Source organism: Galleria mellonella, unplaced genomic scaffold (assembly GCF_026898425.1).
Source record: "Galleria mellonella isolate WM207_F2 unplaced genomic scaffold, CSIRO_AGI_GalMel_v1 utg28, whole genome shotgun sequence".
Classification (NCBI taxonomy): Eukaryota; Metazoa; Arthropoda; class Insecta; order Lepidoptera; family Pyralidae; genus Galleria; species Galleria mellonella.
Window position 1 is genome coordinate 4,591,971 of NW_026442064.1, and position 14,159 is coordinate 4,606,129.

Here is a 14,159-nt window from a genome sequence, read left to right on the forward strand (position 1 = left end):
TTTTTATTTTATCAAAATTTCGCATAAAATTAAAATGGCTCCCGCTTCAATTAATTCTGGCACCAATAAAGGTTTTAAGTCTACAAAGATTCTGAGATATTTACATTGAAAGAAATTGTTGTTGTCTGTTATATTTAAAAAAAATCAAAACGGCCGTCACTTTTGGTGACATTATGAGTATCTGTCCATATTTAAAGTACATTATAGATCCACAAATAACGATTTTCAACCTTTACTACAAAATTTTGTGGAATAAAATAGTAATAAATAAATGATACGGTTAAATGTATAAATAAAATTAAATATTATAAATGATTAAATATTTACTAAAAAAATTCTCTTATTTACCTTAAAGTAATAATTTCAAATCTGGTAACCAATCCAACTTTTTTATATATGCGTGTGTGCATGCACACACGTATAAAATAGTTGACCTATTTTTTTCGACGCAGTTATATGTCGCTCTATATAATCTAAATTTGCAGATTATGACAATTGGTCACAGACGGTGTTACCTTTCAAGATACATTGAATCAAGTAAACGTAAAATTCTTTCATGTTACATTTCATATTACATTACACCGGTCTGTACCCGGTATTACAATTCAGTCCTCAGAAACGACACTGAGCACTATTTCTGTGATGCGCATGGTGCTGTTCATGTCTATAGGCGACGGGTACCATTTACCATGAAGTGAACCGTCGTCTGGTTAGTTTCCAAATTCAAAAATTTTCTATTAATAATAACTATTGTAAAAAATATTGTATGGTAATTTATATTGGCCTATAAGATATTTATTATTATGCAGCTGCTTGTCACACAGCTCTAAGGGCTCTTGTCGAATTTGAATTTAGTCGCGCGTCCCAAAATTTTAAAACATGAATAAATCCGATATAAATAATTATGTTATTAAAATAACATTAAAAGGCCACAACTTTTAAAGTTCAACCGTAAAGTCTATTTACATATACGTAATTTTCTATAAAAAACCCTCGAATCTACAAGTTGCGTTAAAAGATTCAAACTGGAAAACGGCTCCAATGTTAGAAACACACACAAATGAAGTCATAACAAATAACTGACTATTGTTAGTTATTTGTACCCAATTAGTTCTAGTCAGACATCGAATTATCGTGCACACTCATCCGAGAACGTGATATTTAGCGCCACCCAACCATTTTATCGATATCGACCGAACCCAAATCGGATATCAAGTGACCGTAATAGGTACGTGTAATGGAACAAATTGTAAACAAATGTACGCACTTAGTACCGTGAAATATCATGTTTCCATAGGCGTATTAGAGGGGAGGTGTATGACTGTGCCTACCTCAGAGAGCGAGCACTGTCACAAAGATGTGTGTCTGAGATTATGTAGCGCCTCAGAAAATAATCTTGCTAATACACGGTAGGTTATTTCCTAACTTTACACAAACACGGGATACAACTAGTTTTTAAAACGCTAATACATGTTTCTACTATAGAGTCTGAATCAGTCTATTATTAAACTATTTCCAAAAAGTATAGTACCGTATAGTAAAAAAAAGGAGCAAATTGGCAAGGATTTGTAAATTTTTTGTATGCTTTTTGTGTGTGTGTGTTTTTTTTTCAATCAACATGATTTATTCCCGTATTGATCCAATATTGATTGTGCATCCCCTGAAGCTGGCGATTTTTTTTCCTGCAACACAATGCTATTCGTTGCATAAAAAAATACGCTAATAAACGATTTCGAAATTTAAATATTTTTTTTTTTATTCTAGTCACCTCACTACACACACTTACATATTTTTAAGCAGTAATAATAATACCCATAATAATGGGCATTAAGACAAAAATACATGTGAAATTAATAAACGTCGTCAAAATTAATTAATAGTAATTAGCAAAGATGCCACATAATATAAATAGGTGAAATAAAAAAAAAAAAAAACAATCGAGTGATTTTGATTCTTGCTTTTAAAATTTATTGATAACAATATAACGTTTCGTGCGAGTGATTTTCGAATTAACATAGTATATTATTATAATCCAATCAATTTTGAACATCACCCTTTTCAACCGACTTCAAAAAGAGATTATCAATACGATTGTATTTTTTTTATAACATATATTACCTCATAGCTTCGTCAGATCTAAACCGATTTGAAAAATTCTTTTTCATCTGAAAGGGTATACCTACGGTTTAATTCCATAGAAATTTTATCAAAATCGGTTCAGAAGTTTAGTTTTTAAATTAAAATAACGGGGGTTTGTCAAAATTTAAGCCGGTTCTTTTGTAGAACGCAATCTTTACTTATAGAGATGAAGCCCTCTTTATAATATTGGTCCTTATATTTCTTTGCTTTATATTTATTTTGCTTTTAACTCAGCATTACAAGCAGGCTTGCAGTGGCTCCGTTTACCTCTATGTAGATGACTACAGTTGGAACTGCAGCGGTGTGCGCGTGATATAGTTTACAGTGATTATCAAAAAATATGTCATGTTCTATTAGGTACCTCAAATGTTATTGTAACTATGTAATCGACGTAGTTAACGAAGTAGCCATTGTATTAATACCAGATAGTAAATAATAATAAAGTTAATAGACAGGGTACTCTTTATTGTTTTCTCCATAAGATTACAATAGTACACTTATTATGGGCCGCCTGAAAATCAGCGCTATATAGGTACATCTCGCTGGAGCTGTACATAAATAGCAACAGCTGAGGTGGCTCCTATTACCAGCAACATTAATTGTTCTTTTTTTCTTTTTGTTGTTTTAATATTTTCTTAATAATGGTAATAAATGTCATCTATCTATCTATTATGAATACAAACAATTACAAGAAAATGTTACACTAAAAAAATAATAGGCGGACTTATCGCTAAGAGCGATCTCTTCCAGGCTACCTTTGGATGGAGAAGAGTAATTACAAACAGTTTAACTTGAAGCATTAATTATTTTTTCATTTTTTAAATTCATATAGAGATATACATACGTACAATAATGTGAATATATAAACGTATATTTTAAATTACTAATACATACATAAATAAATAAATGTTTAAGTATGATTGAGTAAGAGTTGTTTGAACTTCTTTACAAATCGATCTATCCATATTTACAATTCACCTAAATGATGAATTTTACTTCTAGCACACTAGACATAAGTTTGAACATATTAAACAACCAAACTCTATAATACTGCTCTGTAACTCGGCACGATATCGTACGATTTTACCATCACATTAGACCCAAATTGTACCCATATCAGTCATGCCGTGTATGGTCACTCATAATACCGTTGCGGAAATTTAAAAACGTTTTCATACGATTATATACTTTTTATTCTTTTATCGAAACGATAAAATTGTTCGACATCGTAACTACCGTGTTACAATAAATTATAAAAGTGTTGATTGTTCACTTCTGAACAGTTCCTTCTCAGATGGCCACAAAATATAAGTCAAATGTAACTTTATTTAATTAATTATTTATTTTAATCGAGACCTATCGATCTATAGATCTCACCTAAGAAAATACATGTACAAGAAATAAATACCTTGATTAATTTAAAAATGCAAGCTACAAATAATAATTGATAACAATGTATAGCTTGGGGGAGGGGGGCAAGTATTGTTAGTAATGTGGACTACCAGTCCTATTGCTGTGGACGACCCATCGTCCATCGCCCATCGTGAGGCCCACCTCACGATGGGCTAACTGACCTACCTTTTCATCTCATTTATCGTCCATCACTGCCAGCGCTATTTCATTGTTATTTATTAAAAAGAATGTATAGCATTTTCATTAGTTATTGTTTTATGAAATATGCTACACATAGATGCATAACAAATGCAACTATGTATTTTCAATTAAACCAACAATAAAACAAGCAATAGAACTTCTGCTACATTGTTCACACACAATAAACCAGTCTCCGATTAGCCACTGTATGTTGTAATAATAAAATTTATGTAACAAATGTCGTCCATATGTCGTGTACGTGGATGGAAAAATGCACCAAGTTGTCACGCGAAGACGAGAACGCAATTAATGGGTTTCTATTAGAAACGTTGTTTTTGTATCTGATAAGCATGAGGCACTCTATGTGATCTATGATACGGAACAGCATGGCGAAACATAATTGATCTAGCATTGATGCTAGATACAGTTTTTGTTTGCTTGTTCTTTTTCTACATATTAAAATATTAGATCACGTCCTTCCTGTATATTTTTTTTTTTATTTTCTGGAACAACTGATATTATCGGTATCTTAATATTGTTTTATTTTATTTTAGCACAAGGACTAATAAAAATATAGTTTTTTTTTGTTATATAAAAATAGACAACGAGTATCGAAACATATAATAACAATAATTTATCTAGTTAGTTGACTAAAATGGACCATACACGTATAGAGATAAAACGCCTACAATAAAGTAATATATTAAAAACATGGATACATAGAGTTGTAGATAATGAATATATAGTTTAGTAATAAAAATATTCTTTAAACATAATTAGTAAATCTTTAATAAACTCAATTCAAAGTAAGATCACGAACACCAAGCCATCGTTAAAAAAATAAGTATATACTTATCCACGGTATTTTAAACTGGTTTTTAAAGAAAATTTTTGTAGGGTAAATTACATGCACTCATATTTCTAAGTATGCTTTGCTTTAATTGTAGTTATAACATATTTTATTTAATTCTTGGGTTTATTTACTTTTGCAACCGAGACGTAATTACTATATATCAGGTAAATTTTCCCACTCCTATTTCAATTAGAAAAAAAAGTCCAATTCTACATTTATCATTACATACCAAATACATGATTTCAATTTAATCTTTCACATTGTGTACACATATTTTACGCAGTGCAATGCACGTCGAAACGTTGACAATAAAGAAGCAGATATGTAGATACTATTTACCGTGTATATATGCCGTGTGGTCCCGCATAGATTAGGCCATCCCTTCCTTTTCCGGGAATGTCATAAGAGGCGACTAAAGGAGGGCGAGCGATGGGCAACAACATCCTCCTTAAAACATCTCCAAAGCCTAACTGCGGTTGCTAATCCGCCTGCCAAGCATTGAAACTACTGGTAAACCCCCCAAGGGGGTGGCTCATGTTCAGCAATGGACAGTTAAAGGCTGATATGATGACTGAAAGGTACTAAAATAGTTATGGAATGTATTAACGACATTCAAAAGTATATGACTATAATATTTAATACTTTGATAATAACACCGGGCATTCTAATTGCGGTCTGACTTCCGCAAACTACTCGATCAATTTATCGAATGATTGATCTTAAAGGGAACAGATTCCATTAAGGATATTGTCAATATTTCAGGTTAATGCGTACTTGTAATTATGCAGCTGTCTATTCAAGACTTAAGACTCTAAGGACATTACAGTACTAAAATGTATTTATTCATCATATCAGCTATTAACTTTCCGCTATTCAATATAGGACTTCCCCTATTGAGGGATTTTGCCAAATAGTCTCCACGCTTGGCAGGCAGGCTAGCAACCACAGTTAGGACTTGGTGATGTTTAAAAAGGAACGTTGCTGTTCATTTCTCGCCCATTAACTTCCCTTAGTCGTCTTTCACGATCTTCACAGAAAAGAAGGAGGGCCTATTTTTAGTGTTTTGATTTTCTGTTTTGAGATTTTTACACATGTTGAATCAGTCGGAAGATAGCATTTTTTAGTTATATAAATAAAGGCCTCACTAAACTTTGTATCACAAAAAGTTAGAATTGATGCAATACGTCTTGCTCTTCCGCTAGAATATATCAACCTTCATGCCTGGACTTATCTCTCTTTTATGCATATCATATTTCACACAATCCGTTCACTGTTCATTTGGTCCTCCCCTTCCTTTATATCCATCCATGTTCATATTTTAATATCTTCGCTAATAAAATGTTATCACGTCCACACTTTTGCAATAAAATGAAGGTATAATCTCTTATATTCGTTACAGGCTCGTTTTACAAGTTAATATTCTAACAACTATAATAAGATGAGCACTTCATATTTGAAGTGTATAGAATTTCAACGTAATATAGACTCGATTGCACTCACTCTTACTTTACCGTATTTTACATTCGGCTGCATCCATAGAGAATCTCTCTATGGATGCAGCCGAATGTAAAATTAAATTGTAAAATAAATTGTGAAGAGGACTTTGTAGGTATTTTCAAAAGTAGCTTAATAATAATTTCATATCATACTATGCATGCATGTCATATATATATATATATATATATATATATATATATATATATATATATATATATATATATATATATATATATATATATATATATAAAGTATTTTCTGTGATATCCACGGTTTTGTTGTTTATATGTATATACGACGGTTATTTGCCATTAGATGGGCCTTTAACTTGTTTGTAGTTCATGTTATATACTCATAAATAGAACTCAGATATGGCCATCGTATTATAACGTATGGTCTACACCAGGGATCGGCAACCTTTTGGCAAGCTAAGGTCACTTAGTAGCAAAGTAAACTAAAGACGGACCGCACTTGTTCATAATTTTGATAATCGGTCTATATCGGTGGTAATAAAAATACAAAAACATTTTGTTGGAAAAATGAAGAAGTTGTAACCGCTGAAATAAAAATAAAAGTTTTGTAAATGAAAGTGTCACAAAACAGGCCACGGGCCGCTGGTTGCTGACCGCTGGTCTATACTATTGATTAGGCATGAGTCTTATCAGTACCTTTCTGATATCCATATATCGACTTCTTCTGCAGATTGATGACGGAAAAAAATCCATACCTATTTCGGTATCGCTCATACCGGTCTGATATCTATGTTAATTTCAATGTTGTTCTTCTTTTTAATATTATTTATTGATAAACCGATATTTAATATATCTATTATTGAGCCAATATATAGATATTGTAACTAAAATATATAAATATTGCTATATATTACCCACTTTGATATTGCTATATATTTGTACAAAAGTTTCGGTTTGAAGGGTGGGATATGGCGTGAATTTACAGAGTACAGAGGAATAACATCTGAATCCTCAGGAATGGCAACGCATGGGAGGTATCATGGGCGAAACAGTATACTCTGTTATGTCCACGGTATTGCTCATGTCTATAGGCGACGGTTACCACTTTCCATCAGGTGGGCCGTCAGCTTGTTTGCCATTCTAAATTGTACAAAAAAAACCTCTACTATTGATAAGGAAAACGATCTAAGACTTGATGATTCAAATTCAACTTAAATATAATCATGAACGTTGTTGTCTTGTTTTTTTTTTTTTGTGACTGAACATTTATTATTCAGGATGGTTATTGTAATTATTTTCATGGTTTGTTATTATGTTTAATGTCTATACTGCGTCATTATTTGTATGCCTATTGTCAGATGTCATATTACAGCGCTACGACCTAATCACTATGCAATGTACGACAATCAATGTCAAAGATTTTCGCCTTTATTCGTGGTATAAACCACAAATTAAGGCTAAAATTTTTAAAATAGCAAATTATAATTTGATAAAGAACTATATTCTGTGTCTTCATAACTTGCATATCATTTTCAAATATAACTCAACTAAGTTGCATGCTTAAATATATTATTTCAGTGCTTAATCGTTTATTAATAAGTGCTATGTTATCTACTTTTATTTTTTCATTATATGAGCATGATTTTCATTATATCTTTCTTTTTACTATTACAAAATAGACATGGATACCGCCACCAATATATTGGATTCCTCTGGCCATTTATGGCGGATAAAGTTATCACATATATATATATATATATATATATATATATATATATATATATATATATATATATATATATATATATATATATATATATATATATATGTTTATATATATATATATATATATAAACATTTCCATGGATTACGATCCTTACTAATATTATAAACGTGAAAAATAGTTTGTTTGTCTCTACTCTTTTATTGTCCATATTGTCTGTTACTCTGTTATGTCCATGGTACTGCTCATGTCTATAGGCGACGGTTATAACTTTCCATCAGGTGGACTGTCAGCTTGTTTGCCATTCTAAGTTGTATAAAAAAAAAAAAACTTTTTTTTTGCAGTAGGTACTATTTTTATTATGCTAAAAATTGCAAACAACCCGACTACTCGTTGAAAGTGGTAATAACAGCATGAATATTATCATAAATATACTAAGCCACTCACGGCACTGTTATGAGTAGCCAACTCCAAGAACTAGGACTAGCAATAGACAAATATTTTAATATAAATACAGGACCCTGGTTCTGAGTTGTGCAGCTTTAATCCCCGTAACATTCAAACATGTATGATGTATGTTTATAGTAGTTTAAGCATTCTATCCTTTGACAAAAGAAATGTACTTAATTTTTAACTTACTTCATTAGTTTTTTTATTCATTACCTAATAATCGTTAGTTATAAACCGATTTGAAATGTTATTTATCTGAAAGTATATTTACAGATCGGTCCCATAAGAATATTATCAAAACCGGTAAACTAATTGAAATTATACATATATAATATTGTGTGAAAACCAGTATTTTTTTTTTTTTTAGTTATAATGTATAATTAAAAATGAATGTTTTTTTAGAAATATGATTTTAATCTATTGGTTTCCAATATCTCTATAGATATTCCATTCTGTGATGGAATAATAAATCATTAGCGTTCTATTTAGTGAGTGTTCTATCAATGAAACTGGTCGTTCTTCTCGAAAGAAACATGAGTCGAAAAATACAAAAAGCTTGGAGTCTTTATAGCATGCATGTTAGTATGGTAGGCACAAATTCATTTTCCAACCCACGTTTCTTTGGAGAAAATATTCAATTAATCTGATAGTACACTCGCTGGAAAACATACTGATAGTTTCGATGTCATCGAGCAGATTATAATTTTATAACTAGATGGCGCTGTTTGATGTTTAATAGTATTATTATTATTATTTATTATGATCTAACATTGACTGTACATTACAGAAGTGAGGCAGGAGGCAGTGCAACAAGCGCTGGCCGAAATGCAGAACCGGCCCAAACCCTCGCTGCCGATGCCCTCGAAAAGGACCTCAATGATGGCCAAAAGCCCCGATAGAGAGAGACACGACCTCTGTAAGTATTATCTTTACACCAACACATTTACGAAATAATTTAAGAAACAACTGGGTCTAAGATCTCGCTACACATAAATATCTTTTTTGCTTTACTTCGGAATTTATGACCGTTATATATTTATTTTCGTAATAACTTATTTTCATTAAAATCTAAGTCGGTTTTTGCATAACTTTCAAGAAAACAGCATATTCTGTCCTAAATGTCTATAATCAAATGTCTATAATAAAAAATATGTTCTAAAATCACACCTGAAATTGTTCAGCGGGTGCTTTTGTGTGGCGGTAATCACATACCGTCAGGTAACCCGCATGCTCGTGTGCCTCTTGTGCTATAAAAAAAAACGTAAATGATTTATTGTACCATTGATTTCACAAATTTCTGAAATACAGCGTTATTTACGAGTATAATACAAAATAATAAATTCTCATTTAATTATTATCCTATCAGCCGTTAACCGTCAGCTGTTAAACATAGGCCTCACGTATACCGGGAGATTTACCAGTAGTTGCCACGCTTGGCGAACTGGTTGACAATCGTATTTAGGCTTTTTGTTTTAAGAGGGACGCTGTTGCTTATTTCTTGACAATTAAGTTCACTGACTAGTCTTTTACGACACCCCCGAACCGAAGGGCACCCCTTGCTCATTATATGCGGCATGTGAGATCACACGGCATTGATTTATATAAAACCTTTTTCTCATTAATTCGAGAAGCAAGTTCTCAGTTCTGGTCCCAAATCAAAATATTATGTATGTATACAATATATTTGTATAATAAAATAAAAAAATAATAATCACAAAGTATTTATTTTATATTAATTTAATTATATAAAATCACAAATCTTAAATTAGAGTTCTACTGGTATTTATGGTAAAGGATTTTGTCGTAAATCTAACATTGTAATAAAGACTTTTACAAACTGTATTTCATGACCTGAAACGATTTTCGTAAAATGTTCTCATCTGAACTATTACTTTATTATAATTATGAAATTGTTTACTCTTGTAATCATAAATTGTAATTAGGACTTTTATTCAAAATAAAAATAAAAATGGTCAATATTGTCAATCTCTTATCTTTCTGTAATGTTTTTAATGGATACGAGTTTCATATCGAATGTTTAATCGTTGAAAATGAGATAGTAAGCTATCAACTGTAATGTATTTAAAAAACGAAATCGAAAATTATTTGAATAATTTAAATAAAAGTGTGTTGTGAACAATAAAATTAAATAAATGTTCCTAACAGTAAACAACGTATGACCATGAATAAATCTTAGTTTTTATTCAATTTATACAATAAAACTAATATAGTATAATATATAATATAAATATGCTACTTTTTATCCCGCTGAGTGAACTCACACTCAACCTCTCATGCGTTGCTTTACGTGTAGACTAGGATACCGGAACTCAAACGCTGTTGTGTCATATAAATTATTTTTTCTGGGTAAAGACACCGTAATAATCTAATGGTATGAAATATAATTTACGACCTATTCTCATAGCTGACAAATATACATAAAAATGCCATAAAAATCGATCGAGCTGTTTTGCAGGAGTGCAACCACAAACACCGCATGACACGAAATTTAATATATATATAAAGAATTATGACCCCTCAAAGATCTGATTTTGTAATAATTGACGCAAGAACAAAATAATGCGATACTTGTTTCCAATATAACATACTTGGTACAGATATCAGCAATTTAGATAAAAAATATATATAAATATCACATTCAATTTGATTTCTAGAATCTCTTGTATTGTTCTCTACGTATTATAGCATTGCGTGGGTAATAAATTAGTTCATTCATTTTCATTTAAGAGTTTCCTCTTGTCGGTCCAACCAATAAATTAGTAAATCGATAAAAAAATTACTACGTCATAATTAATGAATATAACAAAATACAACATTGATTATTGGAATTGCCCAATATGTTTGCTGTCACCCGCACAGCTCAGAGTAGTTTTACACGTCAACGTATGTATAACAGTCCGGGTAGTCATCGTCCGTTCCGAGAAATGGAAATCAATATTTGAAACACTGATATTGAAATTACACGCGAAGATTAAAATGTGTTGTAGATATTATTACTTTATATAGAAAATAAGTCTGTCTGTAATACTAAGCTATTAAATAGCCACTGCCAAATGCCTACCATGAAATATTTTCTGAAATTTCGTGGCCAAACGAAACACAATTTTGATATTAAAGTTACATAATACATACGTTTAAAAATATTAAAATATCTTTCTTTTTTTACTATTCTGGTAGGATTTATGATGAACAAAATTTTAAGCTCATTTTACTAGGCCGATTTCAGTATGAACAGAAACAAGAAATTGAGTCCGAAAATTTGTAATTTTATTATATGGTTAACCCTCTGGTCATTAACTTGATAGAGCTTGTATTGAAGCTAAACAGCTGTTGGAAAAAATACTGTATATTTTATTATTTTATAAATATATACAAAAAAAAAAATTTATGATCAGTCGTATTCATAATCCGTACCCGACCCAAAGGTCCCTATGACACTTGCGGCATTTATACTATATATTTATATACATAGAATAGAAAACGCTCAGATCTATGCGAAATCTTTCCTACGGTCATGAATAATTAATTACTGCCTTTTTTTTTTATTTTCAAACAACAATTTAGTTCACATGAAAAGGTTTGCTAGAAGGAATCTCTTATTAGAAATCGGCTCGCCTTTTTACATTACGTTTAAAATTAAATGTTTTTATCACTATGCTTGTGTACAATAAAAGATAAAGAATAGAAGGAATGCTAATCTGGAATGATGCTGAGATTGAATCCACCATCGAATCGATCGAATGTTGAAAGTGTGTATTAAACAGCTGTAAAATCAAAGTGTTCCATATAATCGGAACTAATATTATGAAAAGAAAAGATTTGATTTTTTGTATACTTTTTTGTTTCTAATGGATAAGCTTAAAAACTATATAACAAAATTTATAATAATTTACCAAAAAAATTAAAAGAATAATGCAATACTAAATTAAAATTATTTAAAAAAAAAATGGTTAGGTGAAAATGCTTTATACAATTTGAACAATGAATTATTTGCTTCTAGACTTTTTTTGTTGACATTATAATTAATTCAATTAATATATAAAATAATCATAAATATATTGTATTTGTGACCATGTGTGAATTTATTGCTGTTGATTGTTGTATTTTATTCTGTCCTGAAGTTTAATGACGACTTAATTGTATTGTATGTCCGACGTATGGGTAGGCTTAGTAAATTTTCTTTAAGACGTCATGAACATCTTATGAATTATTATAATGTACAGCTCGCGCTGTGGTCCCGGCATAGAATAAGCTACCCCTTTCTTTTCCGTGGGCGTCATAAAAGGCTACTAAAGGAGGATGAGAGAAAGATAGCAGCGTCCTTCTTAAAACATCTTTAAAAGCCTAACTGCGGTTGCCAACCCGCCTGCCAAGCGAGGCAAGTACTGGCCAAACTCTCCTTATGGAGAAGGCTTATGTTCAGCAGTGGACAGTTAACGGCTGAAATACTAATAATAATAATAGCTCACAATAAACATTTTTTTCTATTCTATAACCGATTTAAAAAATCTGTAACCTATAGAAAGCTGCATTATTAGTGAGTAACATGGGTTGTCTTTTATCTAAAAAAAACCGTCTGTAGCCGGAGCGGGTCGCTAGTGTATTTTAAGAAAATACGATCATAAATATATCTAATGACAAATATAATTAATTCTCGTTACATATATTTAATAAATGCATGTCGAAATATTAAAATCTATTTGAAGCGTATTCCCGTAAACTGATGACACGAACGAAGTATTTTCTGAACATAAATAATTGCCTGCAACATACAAATATCACTTTTACATAACAGTAATAAGGGCAATTTTATGATTTTCACTCCATTTCGGTTCATGAAATGCTTATGTGATTAAATGTAACATTGGTACAGAATAAGGTTTGTTGAATGAATAATATGTACCAGAATATAACATGAATATGACAGTGCCGAGTTAATTGATTTATTAATAATTAATTCAGTTTATTCTGTTTTACGTATGTAATATGTTATAGTAGAGGGTTTAATGCCCAAAATAAAAAAAAATTTAATCCACAAAAAAGACCTACTTCAGTTGTGGCTAAACTAAGTTATTTTGGTTTAAAAACTAAACTATTAAACCGATTTTGATAAAATTTATACGGGATTAATCTGTGAGTATGTCCATGCAGGAAAACAAAGAATTTTCCAAAATGTTTTACAGTTTAGTAGGTTCTCAATTCGGCGTTATTTATTTTATGTTTGTTACCTCATAACTCCGTCAGTTCTAAACAGTTTTGTAAAATTCTGTTTTTTTTTTTCTTATCTGAAAGGCTATGCTGTCTGTAAGATTGGTTCCATAGAAACTTTTTTAAAATCTGAGGGCCTACCATGAAATATTTTCCGAAATTTCGGGGACGAACGAAACAGAAATTTGATGTTAAAATTACATAATACATGCCGTTTCAAATTATTAAAAATGTTTAAATATCGTTCCTGTGGACTATTAGGATAGGATTTATGATGAACGAAACGTTAAGCTCCATTCACTGGTTCGATTTCGGTACGAACAAAAACACGAAATTGAGCCCGAAATTTCGGAATTTCATTTCATGGTAGAACAGCAAATCAGTAATTTTGTTTTTAGGTCAAAATAACTGGTTTTGTCACAACTGAGGTTAGATTTTTTGTGGGACACAATCTTTATTTATGAAAGTCGGTTGAAAAGAAATATGACTGAGTTATGAAAGAGAAACGGCACAAAAGTTTTCTTTTTGATACCTCTATACCACTCGTGTTTCCGGCGCTTAGCAGTTGTGCTTGCATGACTGTTTATTGTATATTGAATGTATATGGCAGTCTAATTACAGAGTATGGAGGCACCTTAATCGTAAAGAATAGTAATATATAAGAAGTACTATTTATTAAATTATTATTATATAAGCCGTTAAC

General features: G+C 31.0%; 1 protein-coding gene across 4 annotated transcripts in view; it reads left to right on the forward strand.

Annotated features, from left to right (window-relative positions):
- Nucleotides 1–14,159, forward strand: part of LOC113520341 (disco-interacting protein 2) — a 146,772-nt gene that overhangs the window by 85,481 nt on the left and 47,132 nt on the right. For all 4 annotated transcript variants that reach the window (XM_031911431.2, XM_052895475.1, XM_026905656.3 and 1 more), the window contains one exon: nt 9,015–9,143. In XM_031911431.2, the coding sequence (XP_031767291.1) occupies nt 9,015–9,143 (129 nt within the window). The remainder of the gene's footprint in view (nt 1–9,014; nt 9,144–14,159) is intronic.